Here is a 26,605-nt window from a genome sequence, read left to right on the forward strand (position 1 = left end):
ACTTATCACTAAGCTTCCGCTGTCCGTCCGTCTGTCTCCCAGCAGGCTGTCTCGTGAATCGATTGAGGTAAGGTCTATTAAGGTAGAGTTGAAATTTTCATAGAATGTGTATCTAAATTGCCGCTATTAACAACAAATAATACAAATTTCAAAATGGCCGCCATGAATATTAAAAAGTGTAATTTCTTGTACAGAACACTTCGCGTGCGAGTCTGAATCGCACTTGACCGGTTTTTCTTTCTTATTTTGAAGTAATAAGGTCATAATGTGTTAGCACAATGGCTAAAGACGTCCACCGTGCCACTTTCACTGGCGAGCAGCACGCGGCGGCACGCGGCGCTCCACTCCACTTGCAACACCGCCGCGTTATGTCACCGCCGCCACGGCATTGTGAAGGACGAATGTTACCGTCACTTGCGGCGAGGTGTGCTCAATTGCTTGTTGTTGCATGAGTGCTCATTACGGACAAGAGGCGCGCTCTTTTACTGCTTTGCTACCAAATTAAACACGTTGCTTTTATGTTCTCTCGTACACATTTTTGTAAGCTGTGATAGCCTAGTGGTTAGGAGGTCCGCCTTCTAACCGGAGGTCGGGGGTTCGATCCCGGGCACCTCTAACTTTTCGGAGTTATGTGCGTTTTAATTAATTAAATACCACTTGCTTTAACGGTGAAGGAAAACATCGTGACGAAACCTGCATGCCTGAGAGATCTCCATAATGTTGTAAAGGTGTGTGAAGTCTACCAATCTGCACATGGCCAGCGTGGTAGACTATGGCCGAAACCCTTCTCATTCTGAGAGAAGACCCATTCTCTGTAGTGAGCCGGCGATGGATTTACAATAGAGAGAGAGAGAGAGAGTTAAGCCAACATATCCATTCCAGGTTAGACCTTTTAAGGGTTCCGTACCTCAAAATGAAAAACGGAACCCTTATTGGATCACTTTGTTGTCTGTCTGTCTGTCAAGAAACCTACAGGGTACTTCCCGTTGACCTAGAATCATGAAATTTGGCAGGTAGGTAGATCTTATAGCTGACATTTGGGGAAAAATCTGAAAACCGTGAATTTAGGTCATGAGTTAATAATTAGTATTTTCAATTTTCTAAGTAAGATAACTATATCAAGTGGGGTATCATATGAAAGGTCTTCACCTGTGCAATCCAAAACAGATTTTTATTTATTTTTATGCATCATAGTTTTTGAATTATCGTGCACAATGTCGAAAATATACGACTGTAGTACGGAACCCTCGTTGCGCGAGCCTGACTCCCACTTGGCCGGTTTTTGAGGCTAGCATTTGAAAGCCACGTTATTGAGGCTAAGTTGAAGTCTCACGCTAACGATATTGAAGACTACTTATTACAGAATGTTATTACTCAACACGGGCACGGCTGGGCGCGCGGCGCGCGGCGCGCGGCGCGCGTTGCACTATCCACCTTCCATCAGCTCCAAAACTAGCTATTATCCAACCGCTAACACGTACATAATGACGATTATAACATTTCTGTTGCTACTAAAACTCGACTTGATTTATGGCCTACATATTATGTAGTTCATTTTAATCGACAATGCAATTGAAAAATTATACAGACTTGATTTTAAATTTTAATCCATACTTCCATACTAATATTAGAACTGTGAAAGTGTGTGTCTGTCTGTCTGCTAGCTTTTCACAGCCCAATAGTTTAACCGATTTGGATGAAATTCGGTTCAGAGTTAACTTACATCCCGGAAAAGGACATAGGCTAGTTTTTATGCCGGAAAATCAAAGAGTCCCGGGGATTTTTAGAAACCCAAATCCACGCGAACGAAGCCGCGGGCAGCATTTGGTCAGTACGTAAGTGGATTTGCAATATCGTTAATTCTATTGTACACAATCTCTAAACTAAATTAAATACACAGATCTAGTGCTATCCTTGTCTGCAGGGAGCATTATGAAATGGATAGCCATACATTTAAGTAAATAAATGGGGTAAATACTCGTAATGCAAACACAGTAGTTAGGTACAAATAAATAGAAACTTTAAAAAAAACAAAGATCACCAAAGCTTAATTATAAACACATAACATAATAAAATACTAATTGTTGAACGTTTGAAATGAGCAACCGCCGAGCTTCTTGCTTGGTCTTATCGGTAGGAATAGCATTTCAAACCAGTGCACAGTGGTGAATTCTTTTAACGATTTAAGTTTATTTGAATAAAAAATTCTGCTCTCTTACAATTTTACTATATGTAGAGTAGAATTGTAAAAATAGATAGAAAAAGAAAAGAAAGACAAGGCACTGTCCTCCACTTATTTAACAACTGCTAAGAGTAGTCAGTCAGTTCCTCTGGTGCTGCAAATGTTCATGGGCGGCGGTAATCACTTAACATCAGGTGACCTGCTTGCAAAAAGCAGTTGTTAAAAAAAGTGGAGGACTTTTGCAGTTGATTTGTCCTGTGCATCAGTTCATCTTTCAGTTGTATGTCGTGAAGTGTAGGGGGGAGATGGGAGGAGAGGGGAGGAGTGTACTCACTGTTGTGGGAGAGGTCGGCATCGTCCCGCGGCGTCAGGCCCATGGCTGGCCGCGCGCAAGCTTCATCACTGCACAGAGAACAGCAGTTGACTACTTGCCCCACACTCCCGCTGGAAACGCTTCCAGGGTGCAGGTGGTTAAGGGAGGTGCGGCCAAGTTGCCATAGCACATGGTCAATGAGGTTGGTAAACCCAAGTCATAATGTTAACCTAGTTTGTTAACATTGACAGAATGTGTGGCTACCCTTTCTACATGCCTGGGTCACATTAAGCTGTAGGTCTTAGATATTAACAGTTACAACATACTAATCCTAGTAATGTAAAAATTGTATATCACTCCTTCACACCACAATCAACCAATCTGGCTGGAGACAGAGTATGCCATGAATTAACCTCATTTCAAGCTCATTTCGGAGAATCAATTTTTTGACTTTTTAAAAACCAAAATCCACATGACATTTGTGACAAAGTGTGCAAGCATGTTGTAGTTCTGGGTGTGTTATTTCTATATTATTAATCTGATATTTGGGTTTTGATATTGAGCAAATAAACCTAGGTGCACTTTCTGAAGTTACAGGGGAAACCTACATAAAAATTTTTAGGTTTCCAGCTTTTAAGCTGTACATAGAGATGTCAGTATCTTTATATACTGTACTAGCTGATTCCTATGACTTCATTCACATGGATTTATGTTTTTAAAGGTCCCATTAGAATCTCCTGAAATCCTTCCTTTGAGGTGCAAGTATGTACTCCAAAATTTCAAGTCTCTAGTTCCACAAGTTTAGACTGTACACTGTCTGTCTGTCAGTCAGTGACATTATAGTTTCATAATATATATACCAGTGGTAGATGACTTCAAAGATAGTAGTGCAATTTAAAAGCACTAGTATTAGTTTATTTGAAGATTTTTTTTCTTAAAATATGATATGGAGTGTGTAGCTGTAGGTACCTCAGGAGCTTCTCCCTGTAGCACACCACCGTGCGCCGCTCGTCGCTGAGGCCGATGGAGAAGGTGGAGAGGTCCGTCCGCCCCAGCTCCTCCACGCAGCGGTGGATCAGGAAGCGCCGGTAGTTGCTCACGGGCGGGAACACCAGTACACTGGAAAGATTACATGTTTTTATAAATAACTACTGCTACTAAGTTTCAATTATTTAAAAATCCTATGGTAATTCTTTGATTTTCCAGGATAAAAGTAGCTTATATGCATCTCAGGATGCAAGCTATCTCAGTACCAAATAGATGATGCTGTGATTTCTTCAATGTGGATTTAGGTTTTTAAAAATGCTGTGGACACTCTTTGACTTTGCAGGACAAAAGTAGCCTATGTCCTTCACTGGGATGCAAGCTATCCACGTACCAAATTTAGTTAAAATCGGTTAAGTAAATGGATGGGCCGTGAGTTAAGAGTTTATATAAAAAAAATGTACCTAATCAAAAACGGTGCTATACATTTTCCTTAGAGGTAAGTATCATAAATAATAATATGTCAAGTGGCAGCGTCCGAGCGTGAGGTGATTTTCACACTTTTTTCGCTCGCGTTACAGTACAGCGTACAGTACAGTTATATTAGCGTCCAAGGTATCGCCTCGACGCGACGGCGTCCTGCGTGTGTGTGCGAGCCGCATAACCTTGACGATCCACCGATACAGTGCAACCGACAACCCAAACTACGATAATAGAACACAACAATATATCCACCTTTATCCACATTATAAATAGCTCACGTAAGCCTACATGTAGCGGGAAATTAAAAGGGAAACGAACCAAATAAATAATGTTTACCTGTCAACTTTTTTTTCGGCAAGGAAGCATTTTAGGTCTTCGTTGACATCCTCGACGAAGGTCTCGTCGGCTAGGTTTAGGAAACGCTTCACCGTTTTGGCACCCAGTTTGACGGCGAACTGTTTTGGTTGAAATTAACAAAAAATAATATTCAAATTCACGTGCCAAAAGAAAACTATCGGTCGTCCATTTTCAATTTTTCATCGGGTTTGACATTACAGTTTTGACTTAGGCAAAAGACAAATGTTGTCATCAAATTGTAATTTTTCAAAAAAAAAAAAAATCAGAACGAAAATCGATTTTTATAATCGATTCTGAGTTCCAAAAGCAAAAGTGAGGTTATTATAAAATCATTAGCTAAAAGATGTAAAATGGCAATTTTCCCTGCTTAATTAACTTTTGCAACCTTTTTGCAACCAAATAAGTAACAGTATTAAGTATTCGATCTAGTTCAGAAATAAATTAATTTTACACTGACTTAATATTATGTTAGATCCATCCGACTATTCGAAAGTCTTTGAGCCTGAATAGCTCAACTGGTAAAAGAGTGGACTGAAAACCGAAAGGTCGACGGTTCAAACCCCGCCCGTTGCACTATTGTCGTACCTACTCCTAGCACAAGCTTGACGCTAAGTTGGAGAGGAAAGGGGAATATTAGTCATTTAACATGGCTAATATTCTTTAAAAAAAAAGTACTTACTAAAAGTTTAATCGAATAAAAAAATATTTTTATTTTATTTATTTATTTTTATGTTAATGACTATGGTCCTAAATTATTTTTGAACGCTCCTAGTACTCTTCAGGGTTGCCACTTGCCACAGCAATGCGTTTTCCTTATTTTTGTGAAACAGTTTAAGATTTAATATGGATAGTTAGTATGGAAGTACCTATGGATTATCTATAATACAATACACTCAATATACTCATTGGCTCAGTTTGTAAAAGTGATGAACAATTATATTTTTATAGTAACTAACTATTTAAAAATGTAAACAATTTTCTGAGATAAAACCACCTTTGAATCAAAATGCATTAGTATAAGTGGTGCGGCCAGCGGTGGCGGCTTTTTAAGCTGCGACCGTCAACTCCCGTGGTCAACTCGATAAGAAGAAGTGGTGTTAATCAGCAGTAGGTACTTACAAATTTTATAATCTTTAAAATAAATAATTGACAATGCCAAAAGCAATGCTATTCTTTTCTGCAGAGCATATTATGTAATAATAAAAAGGATATCAATATTTTAAACCTGTCAATTTAGTTGAGTTTAGAGTATTTTGTACCGTCGCAAGACGCGTCGCAATAGCATTTTTAGGCGTCAGTGGGTTGCGAGATGCAAGGGAGCAAAACACCCCAACCCACGCACCACACCGCATCCCAAGTTCACCATCTGCATTAGTGTGAGTCCTATATCCGTACACAGTACACGAGCGCTTGGAACAATACCTGCGCGAACTCACACTTCCATCGTAGGTTAGAAGCGATTATATAATGGCCGGGAACCGGAAAACTGTACTAAAAGTAAAATTAGGTATGCGAATTTCACGGGAACTGTAGGAAGTGGGAGATGTCAGATGACTTGACAAAACTTCTAATTTCATCTGGCAACTCCACAAGTCCACATTCAAACGTCAGAAAATTTGTGTTTGGGTGATTGTAAATTTCTTCATGTTTTCTTTTCGTTATTCTTATGGTTTTCCTTTTTCGCTTAGTGTTTAGACTTTAGATGTAGTGTGTAGTGTAGGCAGTGATGACCATGGAAAGGAGGATCAAGCTGAAGACCCTCAACAGCCACATCACCTGCAAGATCTGCCGCGGATACTTCATCGACGCGACCACGGTCACCGAGTGTCTTCATACGTGTAAGTACTTAGACCTTTATTTTTCTTCAAATTGGGTAGTTGTCTTACTATTAATTAACTAAGTACCTAGTTATGTCTTTCGGTTACATTCCTTATTAGTTAAAATGAATGTGCTAAATGTTAATGACAACATATTTTGCTAACCTTATTTTCTTTTATGGTGCTGAATAATATTATTATTTATTGATTGTATACTAGCTGATGCTCCCGATTTTGTCCGTTATTATTTAGGTTTTTGGAGATCCAGTGAAACTTTGTTGTTCCTGGATAATAAGTAATCTGTAGATAAAAATACCACCCATATTTGTCTGATAAAAAAAGTATCCGAGATTTCCTCAAGTTCAGCTCAGTATTTGAGCCATGAAATGTTACAGACAGACGGATAGACACTTTCACATTTGAGGAGCTGGCGAACAAAACTGTAGTTACATACACTTTTATCAAACCACTTGTTTTCCTCAATTCACTAATTAATTAGTTCAATACAAATCTGAACTAATTTCCGCAAAACAACCTTATATGTCCGCCTTATATGTTGCGACAAAAGTTCATGATTTCAAATGATACGGTTTTGTTTGGCAGCTCCTTATAAATGATGCAGTAACTGTTGATTCTGTACCTGGTGTGTTATCACATGGTGTGTATGTTCCAGTCTGCAAGAGTTGCCTGGTGAAGCACTTGGAGGAGAACAACACGTGTCCAACATGCAACATAGTGATCCACCAGTCGCACCCCCTACAGTACATCAGCTTCGACAGAACCATGCAGGACATTGTCTACAAACTGGTGCCCGATCTGCAGGACAGTGAGTATCATCAGCTAACATACAACATAGTGATCCATCAGTCACACCCCCTACAGTACATCAGCTTCGACAGAACCATGCAGGACATTGTCTACAAACTGGTGCCCGATCTGCAGGACAGTGAGTATCATCAGCTAACATACAGCAGCAACAACTTCTTTGCTTGGTTGTCATTTCTGAAATTGCCTATTTACCATTTGTCATGGAATTTCCAAAAATTCTTTGTTAGTGAGAATTCTCATCATCATCATCAAAAAGAACCTATCAAGTACTAGCTACTAAAATTTTATTCTCTAAAGTCCAAGTCTGTTAATTGATCAGTCAGTCAATCAGGACAAGTCTTTTAATTGATCAGTCAGTCAATCAGGACAAGTCTTTTAATTGATCAGTCAGTCAATCAGGACAAGTCTTTTAATTGATCAGTCAGTCAATCAGGACAAGTCTTTTTACGTGGATTGATGGATAGACAAATCTTTTCAAATGTATAGATGATTTACCAGAGTAACAGGTTTTTGAAAATCTTGTGGAAACACTTTGATTTTCTGGGATAAAATGTAGCCTATGTCACTCTCCAGGTCTTTTCATATAAAAAATCATGTTGATTCATTAATCCTTTTCATTGGTCTGCAGTGCTTGCATGTGGAAATAAGTTGTGTATTCAAGTTCCAACAGATAAAAGTAGGAGAAAAACTTGGTTTAAAATTGCGAGAATAGTAGATAATACCCTATTGAACTGATCCACAAATGTTGCATTGCAGATGAAATCAAACGGGAGCGAGACTTCTACCGCGCGCGCGGCCTGCCCTGCCCCAAGGACGCAGCCCTGGCGGCCGACAAGCCTGGTGCTGGGGACGAGCCCGAGCAGCCGGACAACACTGACTCCCACAGGAAAGATGAACAGGTAAGTATTATTAGGGCTCCGGTGAGGGCGGAGTGGACATTACACATGGATTGAGGAGATGGCCAACAGAAGCAGACTAGTGCTCTCTAACTCAAACACATTTTTATAGTCTTGGTCTATTAACGTCAATTCCTGTTATTATTTTCTACTACTAATTGGGCAAAAATATAAAACCCTTTATATATTAAATAAACTAGATATCCTATGGAAACACTAAAAATCTGGTCTAGTTGAAGTTTTTACTCATCCCAAAATCACTCAATGTGCAATCAGCAGTTTTGACTTCGATATGTCCTGACTTACTGACTGACTCAACACCCAGCCCAAGAAACCCACCTAGGAAGCTGAAATTATGCACATAGGTTCCTTCTATAATGCCGACAAAGAATAAAGTCAAATTTTTGTGGTGTATAGTTGTAGTTGACATAATTAATCTCCTGTGATAGCCTTGTGGTTAGGATGTCTGTCTTCTTTCAGAGGTCGCAGGTTTGATCCTAGGCACGCACCTCTAATTTAATTTAGGCATTTTAATTAATTAAATATCATTTGCTTTAACGGTGAAGGAAACATCGTGAGGAAACCTGCATGTGTGTTAAGTCTACCAATCCGCACATAGCCAGCGGGGTAAACTATGGACAAAACTCTTCTCACTCTGAGAGGAGACCCGTACTCTGTAGTGAGCTGCATGATGATGGATTGCTCTGTCCAGGTGAACGTGTGCCTGGAGTGCATCTCCACGTCGCTGCGCACGCTGAAGCGCAGCTTCATCCGCTGCTCCGCGCAGGCCACCATCACACATCTCAAAAAATTTGTAGCTAAAAAAGTTTTGAACGGCATGGACAAGTATAGAGAAGTGAGTATACTACTGTTATCTCTGACATTCTCAATAATCAGTTCAAGGTCACCAGCTTTAGGGTATCCGAAGGGTGCCAATGGGATCTTATTACTAAGCCTCCGCTATCTGGTTGTCTTCTCATATCACCATATCAGTACTCTTATTATAAATGTGAAAGTGTGTTTGTTTGTTGGTTTGTCCTATCATCACGTCGCAACGGATTGACGTGATTTTTTGCATAGGAATAAAGACCTGGAGAGTGACATAGGCTACTTTTTATCCCAGAAAATCAGAGTTCCCACAGGATTTTTAAAAACCTAATTCCATGCTTACGAAGTCGCAGGCATCAGTCATACCATAATAGGTGGACAGTTGAAATTGTTATTGCTACTATAACAACAAATAATAATAATTGATTGAAGAGAAGAAATGAGGAGATCTGTAGGAGAGCCACAGTAACCTACATTGCGCAGTGGGTTGTGAAGGCAGAAGCTGAAGTGGCAATAGGCAGATGTCGGGTCCCAAGGTGCACTTGGTGACAATTACATGTAACAAGTTGCAGCCGCTGGATGGCGGCGGCGCAAGACTGGCTAGTGGAAGAACCTATGTCCAGCTGTGGACGTCGGTTGATGATGATGGCAACTTATGTTTTGTTGACAGATTGACATCCTCTGCAACGACGAGCTGCTAGGCAAGGACCACACACTAAAGTTTGTGTACGTGACGCGGTGGAGGTTCCGCGACCCGCCTCTGCGTCTGCAGTACCGCCCCAAGATCGACCTGTAGTTAATCTTACTTAGTCCATACTAATATTATAAATGCAGTGTATCTGTCTGTCTGCCTGCCTGCCTGCTAGCTTTTCACAGCTCAACTGTTAAACCGATTTTGATAAAATTTCGCACAGAGGTAGCTTACATCCCAGGGATGGACACAGGCTACTTTTTATCTCGAAAAATTAATGAGTTCCTACGGGATTAAAAAAACTTAGATCCACGCGGATGAGGTCGCGGGCATCATCTAGTATACTACCAATGATGCTGCAAACTTTAGTTGTATTGCAAAACAGTTAATGTACCCAATGTAATAAAATAATGTATTGCTAGTATGTTACTGTCCAGGCCGGAAATAAAGCTATTTACGGCCGAGTACTTCCTAATTGGGTATTTGACTACATCAAAAATAAATTATTTCTCAGTGATTATTAAATAGAGGGTCTCCAGAATATGTAAGATCTACGTCATTTGTCAGTTTTAAGTGTAATAACCATTTTAAATTATCGACTAAACTAAAAACACACACACAAAAACAGTCACATTCCAGTATTTCATAGAATATCGCATACTATGTGCGCGTTTTGACGTTTGACAAAAAGTTACTGATTTGACTAGTTGTCAAATACCGTATTGATTTTAAAATTTAGTTTAAAAGGACTCGGGCAGTGGACGATACATCAGCCGAGTCCTTTTAAGCGAAACAAGATCTTTAATTAGGTAGTATGTCGGCCGACACTTGTATAGTACTGTTTTCTCATTTGCGAGGAAACACAAAACAAATGAATTCAACAAAAACTCACAGTTGGCTAGTTTTTTTGAAACGGGAATTGGGAAGATGGGAGAACATACAGGAACTGGTCCGCTGTCTAACTTATGTTAGAGAGCAAAAAAGTCAGCATTATCATTTATCACCAAAAAGACAAGTTATTTCAAAGAGACAAAAATTATTATGTATGTACCATACTGAGTATTATGAAATAATACCAGAAATTAAATTTACAAACTGTATGAGTTTCATCAACGATTTTGATGAAACTCATACAGTTTGTAAATTTAATTTAGTAAGTAATTAAGTTTAGTAGAAATTAAGGCATTGTTTCCTGTCCTATAGGTAATAAGAGATAATAGGTGTAATAAGTTGAAACTTAGTAACTTTTATACATTTAGCTAATAAGGAGATTTTGGGGCTCCCTTTTAGTTGTTATTGTAAACTAAATTTTATTAGAAACTTTTAATAGAAATATTTTCAGTTCTTTTTCTTTTAATCTCGAGTGTAGCTTCTTCAATACAAGTTGCACAAACTGACATATTGACTGACTGACAGATGTCGCAGAGAAATGCTATAAACCCCTATATGCTATAATGTCCCTAATTTAACCTAACTTAACATTTTGGTACTCAGATTTCGTTCTGAATCACATTCGATATAATCACAAAATCCCAGAAGTAGAAGAAGAGCCAAAATGTAAAGTTAGATTAGGTTACATTAGAACGTAAACAAGTAAGTGTAAACAACCTACGTGCACTTAGGTTCTGTTGGGTAATATTATCTGGAGTTTCACTATCTTATCATGGATATCACTACATTTGTTTAGTGAGATAGTCTAATTGATGTCGTTTTAACATTTCCCGGGGTTTCACCATATCCCTGAGGGATATGGCCAAATCCTGGTTACATACATTACAAGTTACAAACAACCTCGAAGTAGATTCCCACTAAACAATATTCGGAGTTTTATACACGCAAAGTCGGGTCGGGCTAGCTAGTCTGTCTGATAAACCGTCAACCCTGGGACAAATCCTAAACAATTACAATAAAGCTGACAGATCTATGCCAACGTTAGTTCTTAACACAAAAAGTTACACTCGAGGTTCCAATAAAAATTTTTTTGTTTTCCTTTCTCAGTTTGTCTTTTTTAAGTTGTTGTTTTGTTGTTAGAGAAGTATTTTTTGTTACGCTACCATGTTTTTATTATTTGTGGAATTGATTTGGTGAACCAGTCCACGTTTTGTAATATAAGTTGGAAGACAATTCATAGAAAACGATTATTGAACAGTTAATTGTATGTATGTGTAAATAAATTATTTGAATACATTTTGAATTTTATTGTGAACCAGTACCACAGAGTACATTGAATATAAGACCAGTACCACCTGCCACCTGTTGGAGGGACTATAGGAGTGTGTATACACTATACAAGGTACCACAAACTTAATTCGCTATAATCCGCCACAGACCCTTGAATGTGGAAATGATTAAATAAAACTTGAACAATAAAATCATGAAAACATTTATTTCATTTCAAAAATATTAATTTATCTACATAAAATAATTTAGCTTAAACTAAAAATAATTTCACATCATTAAAATGTTATTAATTCTAAGCAAATTTGTCATGGCTGCACTAAAAACCACATAATAAATATTTGCCACAAAAAACTATATTCGAATGTTGTACCCAATAAATAAATAAATATAATTCAGGTACTGTATTAAAGTAGGTGTTTCATCTGATTTTTGTTCTGATAGACTAGAATACTCTATTATTCCAATTTTCCAATATAATGCGTACAAAATGAGATCTGACATGATGATCTGTCATGTCAAAAGTAGGACTTTAGTTCGTATTTTAAAGGTGAACCGTGCTTTTGACATGACATTGACACAGAGTAAAAATGGCGAGTGAGTTCTCATTTTGTACGGACTAAATACATATTTTTCCATAGTACATCCATGTTTTTGTAGAGTAGAACTAAAATTCATCAATTTTTTATTATTAGTCCTTTCAACATCGAAAAGAAAGAAAAAGATGAAGATACTCTGAATTTAGTTTAGACATCAGAATCGACTCCACTGTCAATTTAACTGATTTGAAAAATTAAGATCCCTGTACATTAGTGGTGCACTATTTTTAGTACGAAAATACTCTCACATACAAACGTTACCTTTAACTTAAAAAAATGAGTATTTGAGATTGCAGGTAACATCACAAATCACATAGCTTCTCTTGGAACACCTCAAAAGGAAAAAGGATCCCTTAAGGATCATTTTGTTTGCCCGTTTGTCTGTTGTCCTTTTTCTCAGGAGCGCATAGAGGTTCCTCTTTCCACTATTGCACAGATCACTATGAGGCTTCAAACTTGACTCCGTCCGGGTATTTGTTGAACACAGTGGGCGTTCTATTGTCGTCGGGTAACACCAGGCGGTAGTGGTCTGAAGGAGGCAGCGGGACGTTGGGCTTGGCGTGGTCCTTTCGGAAGTGTCTGCTCAGATGGCTGGTTTGAGAAAATTTGCGCTCGCAGATCTTGCACTGGTACTTCTTCACTCCCGTGTGGACCTGACCAAGAACATTAAACGGTATATTACAATTCCGTGTGGACCTGACAAATTACATTAAACGGTACCTATATTACAATTCTGTGTGGACCTGACAAATAACATTAAACAGTATATTAATTTCAGTGTGGACCTGACAAATAAAGTTAAACGGTATATTAGTCTCGGTGTGGACTTGACGACCATTTTGTGACTTGGATGAGTCTAAGCCTCAACAATAGAAATTAAATACAATACATAGAGAGATATATGCTAGGGGTCAGAAAGTTACCACTTTGTGTTGTTTGAGCGCGGAGGAGGTGTAGAAGGTCTTGCCACACTCGCACAGGTAGTCTCGTTGCCCCTTGTGCCTCTTCAGGTGCACGTTGTAGGAGCTGCACGTTACGAAGCCTCGGTGACATTCTTTGCAGTTGTATCTGCAACATCAATAGTGCATTACAGTCTAGGCCTGAAATAAAGCTATTACCGGCCGAGGAATATTGGAAGGCCGAGGCGAAGCCGAGAACTTTTCGAGTGATTTCTTTAAAAAACTAAACTAGGTCGGTAATTTGAATTTCGGCCGAGACTTGCGCTACTCCTATTTGCGAGGAAACAATAAAAAACTTAAACTTATATGCAAAGGTCATAAACTATACAGCCTGAAGCACACCAAATAAGTTAGAATATCCCCCTCCTCCACCACAGCCCCCCTACCAGCGCGCCTTGCAGCTCCGCGTCGCAAATAGAGGCTCATAGAAAAAGGACCCCGGATGAGTTCAAAACTAGTCGGGCATACTCCGACTTAGCACGTGAGTCTAGCCGTTAGATATTTATATTGTTTATAATGGACATGACAGTTTACCTGACTTCTTTATTGTGTATCCGGATGTGAATGGAGAGGTTCCCGGAGGTGGCGAAGGTCTTCTCGCACAGGTGGCACGAGTAGGGCTTCTCCCCGTTGTGAGTTCGTTGGTGGACTCGCAAGTCCGACTTTATGGGGAACCCTGCACATTTAATAGATTCATTAAAAAAATATTATATTTTGTTCAAGATATATATATTTAGATGTATTGTAAAATGTGATATACCTTTCCCGCAGACCTGGCACAGGAAGGTCTTGTCCCCCTTGTGCCTCTTCATGTGTATGGACAGTTGCGTCTTTTGTAGATGTAGTGTAAAATGTGATATACCTTTCCCGCAGACCTGGCACAGGAAGGTCTTGTCCCCCTTGTGCCTCTTCATGTGTATGGACAGTTGCGTCTTTTGTAGATGTAGTGTAAAATGTGATATACCTTTTCCGCAGACCTGGCACAGGAAGGTCTTATCCCCCTTGTGCCTCTTCATGTGTATGGACAGTTGCGTCTTTTGCACGAAGTCCTTGAAGCAAATCGTGCAACTGAACAACTTCTCCCCTGAAACAACCAACCAATTATATTATTTTTTTTTTCTCCAACTTGATCGGAATCGGCTACTACTACTGAAGAAAGGATTTCATTACAAAGGACTGTTATTGGGACTTTGGTTTAAAAGGAATTTACTTTTATTTATCGTTTAGTTTAAAAGGACTCGGCTGGCGCCTCGGCCTTCCAATAGTACTCGTCCAGTAATCGCTTTATTTCAGGCTTGGACTGTAATGTACTATTATTATAAAATAGGCTAGAACGATTTGTGGCGTGACGATCTCGGCTAGGTAAAATGACGTCACACAACGCAATTGTTGTGCGTTCAAATACTTAATAATTAATTTCTCAGTCATTTACTGATGGATTTGAAAAATGCTTTCACTGGTTTATTCGTTTTGATCTACATTTTAATTCCATTGCGATATCCATTAAATATCGTATTATCATCATGAAACTTCTCCATTAAATTTGTGGTTCCTTGTATACTTAAATAGAACTGGCGATGGGTTGGATGGATCCCTACGAGAGACCTATGTCCAGCAGTGGACGTGTATCGGTTGTTGATGATGATGAGCGTGTGGTCAACTTACCGGTGTGAACTCGGATGTGGTTGACGAGCCCCGCCCGCCGGCTGAACTGCTTGGAGCAGTACTCGCAGTGGTACGGCGTCTCACCCGAATGGACCCTCTTGTGCTGGAACAGAGCACTGTGACCCCTGCAAACAATTTTGAAAATTTTAGGGGTCATAAAATAAACCCTAGTATTCAGTGTTTTCAGAACAAAAACAGTGTAATAAATACCAAATGTTGGCCGCAATCAGACTTGCTAGCAAGTGATGTTGCAGCCTAAGGAGCTTGCCTAGAAGATGCCTCTACACTCTTGACTCGAAGGTACTCATAATCAAATTGCAGGGAATAACTGAGGCCGGAACGGTGTTCCATATCCTAGTGGTTCTAATTAGAAACGGAGAGGCAAATTGCTTTGTATGTGTCTGTGGAATTTCCACTACGTACGGCTGCAGTCAAAAAAATTGGCAAAAAAATTGGCTTTCTCTGAAATATATCCTGTAAAATATTACTTGTACTTTGCAATTGTGTTTAATTGGAGTCAACCACGGTCACAGAAGCACTAACTTGAAGGTAGCGGGGCACTGGTCGCACTTGTAGGGGCGGCTGTCGGTGTGGCAGATCTTGTGCGCCTTCAGGTTGCTCTTGGTGCTGATGATCTTGCCGCACACGTCGCACTGCGACGGCATCTTGCTGTCGGGCAGCTGGCATTCATCCAGCACATATTGTGGAAGGGACTACAACAAAGCACTAACTTGAAGGTAGCGGGGCACTGGTCGCACTTGTAGGGGCGGCTGTCGGTGTGGCAGATCTTGTGCGCCTTCAGGTTGCTCTTGGTGCTGATGATCTTGCCGCACACGTCGCACTGCGACGGCATCTTGCTGTCGGGCAGCTGGCATTCATCCAGCACATATTGTGGAAGGGACTACAACAAAGCACTAACTTGAAGGTAGCGGGGCACTGCTCGCACTTGTAGGGGCGGCTGTCGGTGTGGCAGATCTTGTGCGCCTTCAGGTTGCTCTTGGTGCTGATGATCTTGCCGCACACGTCGCACTGCGACGGCATCTTGCTGTCAGGCAGCTGGCATTCATCCAGCACATATTCTGGAATGGAGGAATTTCTGTTTTTATAATAATTAAATATAAAATTAAAGTAAAATATAACAAAAACACGAATCATTATCATGATCATGAATATCTCAACAAATGGAAAAGTTGCGCTTGCGACAATAATTCCATTGCACGCGGCGCTCCAGCGTGTGACGTCACACTAGTCACGTGACGTCACACTAGTCACGTGACGTCACACTAGTCACGTGACGTCACACTAGTCACTACCTTCACGGCCGTCTCGCGGTTCGTAGTCGCTTAAAGTATTTGCCTCATTATAGAACAGCGCGAGCGCTCACATGCGACTTAGAAACTATTGAGCGATTGAGTGATGACACTCGCCCAAGCATTGTGCGTTCAAATATGCACAATAATTAATTTAATTCTAACATCTTAGTTAAAATATTACCTTTTCTTCTCCTCCCCCTCTTCTTTGGCAGCCCGGGGCCCTCCCCATTGACAAGCACTACAAAAACATTTTTACATATTTTGATAAATGAACCACTATACAGCATGCTCGATAAATCATATAATATAGGTAACATGACAAAAATAATGTAGAGTAAAATGGTGCTAAAAATTCAGTTTCTGCTACTTGACAAATGTTCAAGAGGTTATTCTAATTCACAGAAGTTTTTTAAGTTAATTTTGGCAATCAGCTGTTTGCAGAGTTGGTACATTGGAGTTTCATCACCAAGCTCAAGGTGTATATTTATTGGCAGGTACTGTATAGTTCTTTCTCATTGCGACAGGAGACCCGTCCTCAGTAGTTTGTGATGATGATGATGATGATGACTGTATAATACTCCTTACCGTTAACATTTTTGTTTGATGTATTATGTTCACTTAGCAGATCATCAAACTCTTTCCCCGACTCCCACAACTTGTCATCTGTATTGCTGTTGTGATTTGACTCTGAAACACAAAATGCCTTTAATGTATAGTACATTCTCTCTCCATAATTATAAATTTAGTGTTAAAGATGTTCTACTTAAAATTGACTATACTCTAGCCACAGAGAGAAGTTTGTACAGGGGTTTCTCTGTTACGTAATTCCATACAAATGACAAAGCTCAGTGGGTGGGAGTGGGTGACTCAGTGGGTGTTAACCATTTTGGGTCGCCAACCAATCACATTCCATACAGGAGCCTTCAACTCTATCTAGTTGTTGTTACCACAGAGTTGCAAATAAACATGGAAATGTAAGTGGTGATGGGCCTAGTGGTTAAATCGATAGGCTATTGTTCAATGGGTCCTGGGTTCAGTCCCATGCATGAAACTGTAACTGTTGAAGCAAAAAAATATCACATGTTAACAGTGTGAAGGAAAACATTGTTAGGGATCCTGCATGCCTGAGAGTTCTCCACAATTTTCTGGGGGTGAGTGAAGTCTGCCAATCCACACTTGACTTAAAATGTGGGTTGGCAGCTTTAATGGCAGACTCATTTGACAGTGGGCTGGTGATGAGTTGAGATGATGATGATGATGCTACAATGAATGAAATGAGATACAAAAACAAGGTAGCTTTTGTACAGTAATGCAAGTGTATATGATCATCAGACGTTAACCTGACAATGTTTTGTTGAGCTTGATTTCCCCGAGGGCCATGTTGTCATCGTCCGCATCCCAGCAGCCGTCCACGGCCTCACTGGCATTCTCCGGCTCTACAACATACACTCTATATAGCGAAATTGACGGGAACAGGTATTTTATTATGTTATAGAGTTTTCATTAAATAAAAAGTAAGAGAAAACAATGTAATTTTATTAATAACTAGCTGATGCCCGCAACTTCGTACGCGTGGATTTAGGTTTTAAAACTCCCGTGGGAAGTCATCAATTTTCCCGGACAGACAGACACACTTTCGCATTTATAATATTAGTATGGATTTCATGTCATAAAGAAGGCATGGCAAAAGAGCAATGCTGAGTTTCTAATTGGTTCTTTTTAGTAGGAACCAACCAGTGGTAGATTCACTTGATGATTCAAACTTGTAAAGGTTTAGTAGAAGAAAAATCTTTGTTTCTATTTCTATCAAAATTGTAGTAACCTGATTTGACACCATCATCAAACACTTTGTTCTCCTTCAGCATCAGCTCCAGCTGCTGATCCAGCTCCTCGCTCTTCACCTCCACGCCCTCCCGCTCCGCTTTGGGTATGACAGTCTCTAGGTAATGCCGTAGCGTGTGATCACTTTCTGTGCATTGCACGTTGAATGCATAGCACCGCTTCAGTTGGCGGCTACAGTCTTTACAAATGAGACGCGGGAGCCCGTCTTCTTCTACAGGCTGGAAAAGTAAATGTATTTTAAGCAAGTGATAAATTCTCCGAAGATATGTAGATATCTAAACATAAGTTTTTATAAAAGCTCAAAGTAGGTATTGATACCATCTACTGTCCCCACCTTTAGGTTAACGATACGATACGCTTGTCCAACACAGCTTAAGTACAGTAGAAATGGTACAATTAATTCTAATCCTGAAACCTATCATTAAAGGTTGGTACCTAATTAGTAACTTCAATAAAATATTTCTTTAAAAGTAACAGCCACATTAACAAAAAAATACGCACCGTAAGCTGTGTACAATTTGATATCATCTCACAGTATAAAATATTTCTTTTCACATAATAACTTGTATAAATATCGAAGGTTTGTTTTGATGATTCAAGACAGATTCTGCATATGATTTTGAAATCCATGATTTGTATAGGCCACCGTAAGGTACCCTATATTCAATGTACTCTGTGCCGTAAGGTTTATGTAACAGCCCGTGTTATTGTTAACGCAGTAATTGTTAAAGTTAATTTGTAAAAAAATATTCTTAATTTCAATGTTATTTGATGGTTATCTTATCTTTTGTCTCTGATAGTATTGTGTTGTGACAGCACTGACAATGACATATTTTTGCTTTTTTTTGTATGGTATCCATTCCATGATCAAATCGATTACTTTTTTATAAAAGCAGGAATCGATCCTGGGAGGAGGAAGGTTAAAATCGTAAATTCCAGTTTTCTGCAGGTCGCATCACTACACCGTCAATAGCATTGACATCAATTTGACTGATGCTTTTTGACTTTGACATTGACATTTATTATAGAAAATGAATGTTGGCGACTTGGCGACGGGCGCGTTATTTTATTTTATATTTATCGTACCTAACTTTCTAAATAAACAAACGATTTTACTAAAGTATTACTGAAACATTAACGATGTCGTCGTTACAGAAGACTATAATGAAGAACAAACTTCCACCCAGAATCCCCAGGACATCTAAGTGAGTAAAAATAATTTCTTTTTGGATTTACAACAAACAGTTTCATCAAACTGTTATTGCTGAATAAATTATGGTAAACAATTTACTTTAGTAGGTAGGTGTTGCATGTATTAGTAAGTTACTAGTATGCTATATTTTGAAGAATAAAGATTAAGAAAATTACTTACCTGTACAAAAATTTTGAATACCTACCTATTTGTTTTTGTAAGGCAATCTAGACTGAAAACTTGTCAAAAACCTAGAAAGGATCTCTTTTTACTTATGAAGAAAGGAATCGTCTTATACAAATATATAAAAGTTCTGACTTCTGACTCATCAACACTTAGCCCAAATTCTTGGACCTAGAAAGCTGAAATGCTCAGAGGTCCCCTTTATAATGTAGACAAGCAGTAAGGTCGGGTTTATAGAAATAGCCACAGGAGTGAAGCTGCAGGTGATCACTAGTGCAAATAACTTTATTTATTTTATTTTTATTTGTACTAAAAACATTTACAAAAAAAGAGAAAAAGAGAGCAAAAGTGGTCAGGGAAGCAGTTATCTCTGTGAGAGATCTCTACCAGTGACCCTTGGCAGTGGGAGAGGTTGTAAATGGAGTAGAGTAGGTACAAAAAGAAGATAGCAAGTATTCATAAAAAGAACATAATAGATACTATGTAATATTGTATAATATATTATACATAAATTTAAATAATTGTATGCCTGTTTTATAGCATCTAGATAAGATAAGATAAGATAAGATAAGAGATCACCTATCAGTTGATAATAACATATTACAATAATTATCTGTTGGTGTAGACTGGCTCCATTTGGTGGCGCTCGGCGGAAGGATTACTCCCCGATATCCTGGAAGAACTACTTTGAAAAGTATGTGGATGTGGAGATAGTGGCGGGGGTGTTCCGGGTGTACCTGTCTCCAGAGCCTGACCATCCGGAGCGGCCGAGGATAGTCACCCTGCACGGCGGGGGGTACTCGGGGCTGAGCTGGGCTTTGTTCACAGTAGGTACAGCATACTCATGTGCCAGTATACATCTAAGTAAAACTTCTGCTTAGGTTGCACTTGATGTCTATAACAAAATCATGAATACAACTTGTCTTGAAGTGATAGTTGGGATAGACTACATAGATGATTCCATTATGTAATTAGTTAAAAACTTGCAAAAAACCATTGAAATAATGAAAAGGCTGATGAAAAAGTTCAAATACTGAGGGACTCAGAATCATTACTTGAATCCCTGGTTTTTTTTTTGGTTAGTGTGTCCCGTACACCCTGTATATTTATTACATTATACTGATTTATAAATTCTAATGGAAGACATGTGGCCTAGGTGTGACACCTTGCTTTGCTGATTGCAATTGGGATGATAACTATGTCAAAAATTAATTATTGCTTAGGAATTATTAAACCATTTTGAATTGTATTGATTAAACTAAAAGAAGTACGCCAAATTACGTCTAATGTTTATGACGTCACATCTGTGTATTTCATACAAGCTCCCTTACTAATTTTGATTTTAGATAAAAAAGTAGCTGATGATTTGACTAGTATCATCCTTATTATTAAGCAATGTTGATCCCAGTTGGTAACTGACTCAACCTGTCCTGGTTACTGTTCCAGGAGGAGATAACAAGCCTCATTCACTGCCAGGTGGTGTCCATGGACATCCGGGGCCACGGGGAGACTCAGGCTCAGGACTGTGACGATCTCAGCATTGACACTTTAGTCAGGTACAAAATCCCACAACCGTCAATTTGTGGTAGCATCACAAATATGATGCAGAACCCTTTGTGTGCGAGTCTGACTTACACTTGACCGGGTTTTTCAATAATCAATTGTAGATATGAATGAATAATTTTCTGCCCTGCAGTGACGTGGGGTCGGTGCTGCTGAAGCTGTTTGGTGAGCAGATGCCTCCGCTCATCCTGCTGGGGCACTCCATGGGCGGCGCCATCGCCGTGCGCGCCTCGCACCTGCCGGCCCTGGAGCCCTACGTGCAGGGGGTGGTGGTCATTGATGTTGTGGAAGGTATTATTATGTACAACCCATCGAAAATATTTGAGAACCTGGCTTAGTGACGTCATGCAATGCACTTGCACTGAGATAGGCGAAAACGGGTGAGCTGCGGGGAAGCGCATTCCAGCGAGGTGCGCAGATATTTCCGACGGGTTGTATCTATATAACGTACCGATGGATCAGCAAATCCCTACTTATCACTATCCCACTTCGACTGCCGAGCGACAGCAAGCTACACCACTGGTGTCCGACCTCTCGCTCTAACTTGTTAGTCAAAGTGGGAAAGCGATAAGTAGCTACTTGCATCAAGTAGGTAGGTATTAGGCGCGCTCTATCCACCTTTAGGTTTGTATTATCCGGTGCCCGGTGGGAGCTCTATGGTTTTCTAAGATAAAAAGTAACCTATGTCATTCTCCATATCTTTAACTATACCCATGCAAAAAAACCTTGCCAATATGTTGCTATGTCGCACGTGTTTGAAGGATAAACCAATAAACTAACAAACACACTTTCACATTACATATGGGTAGTGATGTAACCCAGAATATTAGCTACTAGCTTCAACTTCGTCCGCGGTACATAATTTATAGTCTGCCCCATAGCACTCAGGAATAATGTAGCTTTCTAATGGTGAAAGAATTTCTAAAATTAGTTCAGCAGTTCCAGAGATTACTTCCTGCAAACAAACTTAAAAACTTCACCTCTTTATGATATTATGGTATAGATAAGTATGCCAAGTTGCATCCAAATCCATTCCAGTACAACAGAATTAGTAACATTTATGAATACAACGTGACTGTTAATGTATGTGTATGTAATTACACATTATTAAATATATTATCCTACAATTAAAACATCAACATTACTCATAATATTATTGTTGTATATTTATTATTCATCTATCACTATATTATATATTAATATATGTATATATATTATGTATTATATATGTACCTGTGTATATCTTTATCTATATATTATTATTAAGGCATTTCTGTGCCTATTAATATACATATTACTTATATTATCTTTATGTTCCCTAACAACTTACGTACACCTTAAACCCAGTTTTCACTAGCCCTTAAATCCTCTTCAACCTAGTTGGCTGGTAGAGATCGCTTCACAGCGATAAGGCCGCTGATTGTATGTTCTTCTCTTACATGTTTCTTTTTGTGTCTTTTCTTTTTGGTGTACAATAAAGAATATTAAACTAAACTAAACTGTTGCAGGAACAGCAATGGAAGCCCTGGCCAGCATGCAAAGCTTCCTGCGCAGCCGCCCCACGCACTTCAAGAGCATAGAGCACGCCGTGGAGTGGTGGTATGTATCTGTCGTACTTTACAGTTTCTCGCTGGTTCTTCTCAGTAGGAGTGGCATTCCGAACCAGTGGTACATGCATTTAACGATTCAAAAGTACTTTGTAAAAGTTTATTTGAATAAAAACATTTCTGTTTATTGTTTTCAGAGCTCTAAGCTCAAGCATGGAACTTTAAATTCAGTTTTCAGTAGATAATGTTGGTTTGGCAGTGTGCGCAGCGGGCAGGTGCGGAACGTGGAGTCGGCGCGGGTGTCCATGCCCAGTCAGATTGTCAAGTGAGTATACTCAGTGTCTAACACTGAATGATAGCCACCGAGGTTGGTTGCTTTGCACATTGCTGCTCCACTGGGTGATATAAAAATAACTCCAGGCGGAGCTTCGCGCTCTTTTTTCACTTTTGCTTAAAATATTTATTTGAATATCAGTTGCACAACGGACGAGCTCGCCACCAAGGAAATAGAAGACTACAAGAGCGCGCCCCCCTCCCCCCTGCTGCCCACCTCGCACGGCGTGCGCGATGACGTCATCGCCGAGGAGAGTGACGAGGGGGACGCGGACATGCGCGAGGGGGGCGGAGAGGGGGTGGTGCAGGGCGCCGAGGGGGACGCGCCGCACTTTGTGATGCCCTCGCCGGTGGAGGGGGGCGGCTTGAGGTGAGTTTTTGTAGAGCTTTCATAATTTGCATATGCATGGAGAAAAGATCTGGCACAGAGGGTGGAAGTGCACCAAACGGCATCAGTGGCGTGCGGTGCGGTAGTAGAAAAAAGAGGATGGAATAATGTCAAACACTCCTTTGTAAAGGCGATAGAACACCTAAAGAGAACTATCGTCTCTTCAGTGTTCCAGGCGTTCTTACAAGCTTAACAAGCGAGTTTGGGAGTATAGTACAAGTCTCTCTCTTACAAGAGTGCTCGTTTTAGAATCCAATCAAATGAAAGAAGTTTGTACTGGGGTCTGTGGGGCCGCGGCCCAAAGCAAACCAATACTCCATAATATGTGGTCAGACATTAGTTTTATAGAGTTGGAACTTGTGCTCGGCCGCAAAATGCTATTGGAAAGGGTGACTTCTAAAAGAGAAGAAATGTGGTAAAAACAAGTTTTTACTTAAAATAGATTTTGTCACAAAAATTAGAATTATTTTCTGTCTAGGTATCGTTGGCGCGTAGACCTGTCCCGTTCGGAACGTCACTGGTCGGGCTGGTTCCTGGGACTATCGGCCGCCTTTCTGTCCACCCGGGCCCCCCGGCTCCTGCTGCTGGCCTCCATCGAGGGCCTGGACCGAGCGCTCACCGTGGGACAGATGCAAGGTGACTGCGAACTGGGTACTCTGATCACACACCACTCTCACTGGCGAGCCGGAACTTGAAGAACAATAGTCATACTTATATACCTAATAGTTTCTTATTAATTTATAGACAAGAGGACCTTGAGTCATATCGGTTCAATCCCCAACATAGTTGGAACTGATGCCCTTGGGGGACAATTTATTTCATACTATGGCCGAACTACTGTGTCCTTATAATGTGCTATGGCTATGATTGGCTGCCATAGTATGAAATAAATTGTATGTCAAATGCTTTCAGATGGTATAAATAAATAATCTTTATTTTTCATTAATAACTAATTACAAACATGAGGTTAGCATAGGTTTAACACTATTGGGGGACCAAGGTGTCCTTTCCTATCTAAATTATTCATTTTACTTGTGTTTCTTTTACATCAGCATTAATATAGTTGTTTTAATTAACACTATTGTGTTTGGCACGTATAAATACGAACAATGTATTGATTTCAGGCAAGTTCCAGATGCAAGTGCTGACGAGGTGCGGCCACGCCGTGCACGAGGACTCCCCCGCCGAGGTGCGTTACGCAACACTTTTTCTAATTAAATCTTTCTTGTTGTCTATGACTGAAATAAAAAGAGTATTTATCGCACAGAAAAAGTGCATCCGTGCAATCACTGGTAAGGCTCCATATGAATCGTGTAAACCGATTTTTAAAAGTTTGGGAATCCTTACACTCCCTTGTATATATATCTTAGAGATAGCGATGTTTGTTAAAACCAACATGCATCTTTTCAAGACTGCAAGGGAGGTATTTCCGCGCGGAACTAGAAATAGGGAAAGGCTGATGTTAAACAAGACGCCCAGGACAGCCACGTATTTAAAGAATTGTAGTGCCATGTGTGTAAAAGTCTATAATGCAATTCCTAAATCTGTAAAAGTGGCTGTCGCAAAATGTATTTTATTCTGTTGGTGAGTTTTTAGAATTTAAGCACAAGAATTAGAATGAATTTGATTAAGTTATTAATATTATTGACTGACATTTATATCTTTGACACAATATGATACTCTTATCGGATGTACTGCCTACTTTGTCAAAACATTTGTACGTCAGGGCTTCCTGACTGGATATGCTGGCAACTCTCTATTGTAAACACCTTGTCTTCCCATATTCACACAAATAAATTATTTCATTTCATTTCATATATTTGCAGTAATATTAGTATGGTTTCCCCGGCAGGTGGCGCGAGTGCTGGCGGCCTTCGCGCTGCGCCACCGCCTCACGGCGCCCACGGCGCGCGGGGAGCAGCTGCAGCTGATCTGCGCGCCCGGCTGCTGACTTGCGACGCACAGTACGCACACACACACACAACGCGTCACCTGACTTGAAACGCATTTACACATACATTCAAAATTGAACCTTATCAGTTTAATTATTATGGATTTATTTTTAAACGAACAACTTTACCCGTGGCTGAATAAATTTTTTAATCATACGACTGTTAGTGGTTATCAGCGTAACAAATGACTCCTCACGCGTCATTTTAACTTTTTGTGTCAGATTTCATGTCAAAAGTACGATTTTAGCCCTTATTTTAAAGGTGAACCGTACTTTTGACATGATAGTTGACCCATAGAGTTAAAATGGCGCGTGAGGAGTCATTTTCTTACGGGCTATAATTGAGTTTAGCTAAGTATTACATCAAATTTGGTACGGATTCTAATTATAGTTACCATAAAGGTGCAAATTAAAGTTGCTAAGTCCACATTTCCAAGTTTGGTGACGCGTGATGCACTAATGAAACGCTTGCAAGCGTATTGAGAAAGCAAATCTATCTATTTATAAGTTAATACTAAAGCAAACGCGATTGTTCAGGAAAAACAATTGTAAGATACTTAGGTAGTTATCGATGATATACAGAAAGAATTGAAACAGTGAAATACATTTAACTAAATCTTAGAATATTTTTTCAAATAAAAGAAATATGCTAGATAGAGGTAATAAGCGTTTAAGTATCGTTTTTTGCAATAAAAATTAAAGAAGAGACAAGTGATGCTTGTTTTCATGCTCACTAATTTAAGGATTCAGCTGAGATAGCTATTCTGGCTTTTATTTTAGAGATCACCCGTAGGCGTAATAATTTATTCTATGTACATATTATAAATGTGGAAGTGTATGTCTGATACTTTTTCACGGCTCAATCGCTGAACCGAACTTTATTATAGATTCTATCCGTATACTTTTTATCCCGGAAAACCATAGGATACTTTTTATCCTGCAAAATCATAGGATAATTTCAAAATGGCGGCGGACTTGAAAACTAATTTCAAGTTGGATGTTGGATTTGTAAGAGGATAAATAGTGGTGATAATTATTACGTGAACTTAAAACTAAAGCTACGAAGCATAATTTGCGGTGAACACATGTATGAAAAGCTGGCTCAGCCATGTGAGCTAAGTTAATAAGTATTTATTCCTTACTAGCACTTACATTTAGTTTTCGCTTCTAATTTAATAGTTAAGCTATTTAAGCTATTCAAGGAAATAATCGAATCTAATATAAACCTCAACAGCTCGATTTAGTGGACTGGAATCCAAAAAGTTCTAGGTCCCATGTTTGTTGGGAGGCGGAAGGGGGATTATATTCGTCAGATTATCGTCAGAAAAGTAAGATTAGAAATCGAATCTACGACCCCTGATGAAGATTATTTTTGTTTGATAAATTGTAATTAATTAAAAACTTCTTTATGAAGTATGTTGTATTAGTTTTTAATACATGGTATGTCTATGAAGTATTAAAGTTGTTCTCAAAGTGTAATTTATGTTTATATAAATAAATTGTCAAATTAAAA

General features: G+C 39.4%; 4 protein-coding genes across 4 annotated transcripts in view; 2 read left to right on the forward strand and 2 right to left on the reverse strand.

Annotated features, from left to right (window-relative positions):
• LOC117992188 (R3H and coiled-coil domain-containing protein 1) overlaps positions 1 to 4,522 on the reverse strand; it is a 29,327-nt gene extending 24,805 nt beyond the window's left edge. The window contains exons 1-3 of the mRNA XM_069505657.1: positions 4,299 to 4,522; positions 3,465 to 3,614; positions 2,517 to 2,584 (exon numbers count right to left, since the gene is read on the reverse strand). Coding sequence (XP_069361758.1) covers positions 2,517 to 2,559 — 43 coding nt within the window. The 5' untranslated portion in view covers positions 2,560 to 2,584; positions 3,465 to 3,614; positions 4,299 to 4,522. The remainder of the gene's footprint in view (positions 1 to 2,516; positions 2,585 to 3,464; positions 3,615 to 4,298) is intronic.
• A 1,376-nt stretch (positions 4,523 to 5,898) lies between these two features.
• On the forward strand, positions 5,899 to 10,486 carry LOC117992366 (polycomb group RING finger protein 3-like). Its single transcript, XM_034980047.2, has 5 exons — positions 5,899 to 6,157; positions 6,810 to 6,962; positions 7,721 to 7,863; positions 8,573 to 8,716; positions 9,359 to 10,486. Exons 1-5 carry the CDS (start codon positions 6,046 to 6,048, stop codon positions 9,482 to 9,484), a joined length of 678 nt encoding a protein of 225 aa, XP_034835938.1. The 5' UTR covers positions 5,899 to 6,045; the 3' UTR covers positions 9,485 to 10,486.
• Positions 10,487 to 11,858: 1,372 nt separating this feature from the next.
• Positions 11,859 to 18,742, reverse strand: LOC117992189 (zinc finger protein 345-like). The gene is made up of 12 exons (XM_069505976.1): positions 18,437 to 18,742; positions 17,916 to 18,153; positions 17,434 to 17,529; positions 16,679 to 16,780; positions 16,275 to 16,331; positions 15,508 to 15,671; positions 15,324 to 15,475; positions 14,781 to 14,905; positions 14,080 to 14,199; positions 13,650 to 13,791; positions 13,080 to 13,224; positions 11,859 to 12,809 (listed from the first exon to the last, which is right to left on the reverse strand). The coding sequence occupies exons 1-12, from the start codon at positions 18,563 to 18,565 to the stop codon at positions 12,597 to 12,599; spliced, it is 1,683 nt and encodes a 560-aa protein (XP_069362077.1). The 5' UTR covers positions 18,566 to 18,742; the 3' UTR covers positions 11,859 to 12,596.
• Positions 18,743 to 18,968: 226 nt separating this feature from the next.
• On the forward strand, positions 18,969 to 26,605 carry LOC117992363 (protein phosphatase methylesterase 1-like). Its single transcript, XM_034980043.2, has 10 exons — positions 18,969 to 19,140; positions 19,936 to 20,137; positions 20,757 to 20,866; positions 21,007 to 21,164; positions 22,382 to 22,472; positions 22,680 to 22,745; positions 22,896 to 23,123; positions 23,620 to 23,777; positions 24,266 to 24,330; positions 24,994 to 26,605. Exons 1-10 carry the CDS (start codon positions 19,076 to 19,078, stop codon positions 25,090 to 25,092), a joined length of 1,242 nt encoding a protein of 413 aa, XP_034835934.1. The 5' UTR covers positions 18,969 to 19,075; the 3' UTR covers positions 25,093 to 26,605.

This window comes from Maniola hyperantus, chromosome 21 (genome assembly GCF_902806685.2).
Source record: "Maniola hyperantus chromosome 21, iAphHyp1.2, whole genome shotgun sequence".
NCBI classification, from domain to species: Eukaryota; Metazoa; Arthropoda; class Insecta; order Lepidoptera; family Nymphalidae; genus Maniola; species Maniola hyperantus.

Coding starts and splice junctions, on each gene's coding strand:
- LOC117992366 (XM_034980047.2), top strand. CDS start 6,046: ATGACCATGGAAAGGAGGATCAAGCTGAAGACCCTCAACAGCCACATC. Junction 6,963..7,720: donor GGTGCCCGATCTGCAGGACA/GTGAGTATCATC, acceptor GTTGCATTGCAG/ATGAAATCAAACGGGAGCGA. Junction 7,864..8,572: donor CCCACAGGAAAGATGAACAG/GTAAGTATTATT, acceptor TGCTCTGTCCAG/GTGAACGTGTGCCTGGAGTG.
- LOC117992189 (XM_069505976.1), bottom strand. CDS start 18,565: ATGGATTTCAAAATCATATGCAGAATCTGTCTTGAATCATCAAAACAA. Junction 17,530..17,915: donor TGATGATGGTGTCAAATCAG/GTTACTACAATT, acceptor TGTATGTTGTAG/AGCCGGAGAATGCCAGTGAG. Junction 13,792..14,079: donor GTGCCAGGTCTGCGGAAAAG/GTATATCACATT, acceptor TTAAATGTGCAG/GGTTCCCCATAAAGTCGGAC.
- LOC117992363 (XM_034980043.2), top strand. CDS start 19,076: ATGTCGTCGTTACAGAAGACTATAATGAAGAACAAACTTCCACCCAGA. Junction 22,746..22,895: donor ATGCCCAGTCAGATTGTCAA/GTGAGTATACTC, acceptor TTTGAATATCAG/TTGCACAACGGACGAGCTCG. Junction 24,331..24,993: donor ACGAGGACTCCCCCGCCGAG/GTGCGTTACGCA, acceptor TTTCCCCGGCAG/GTGGCGCGAGTGCTGGCGGC.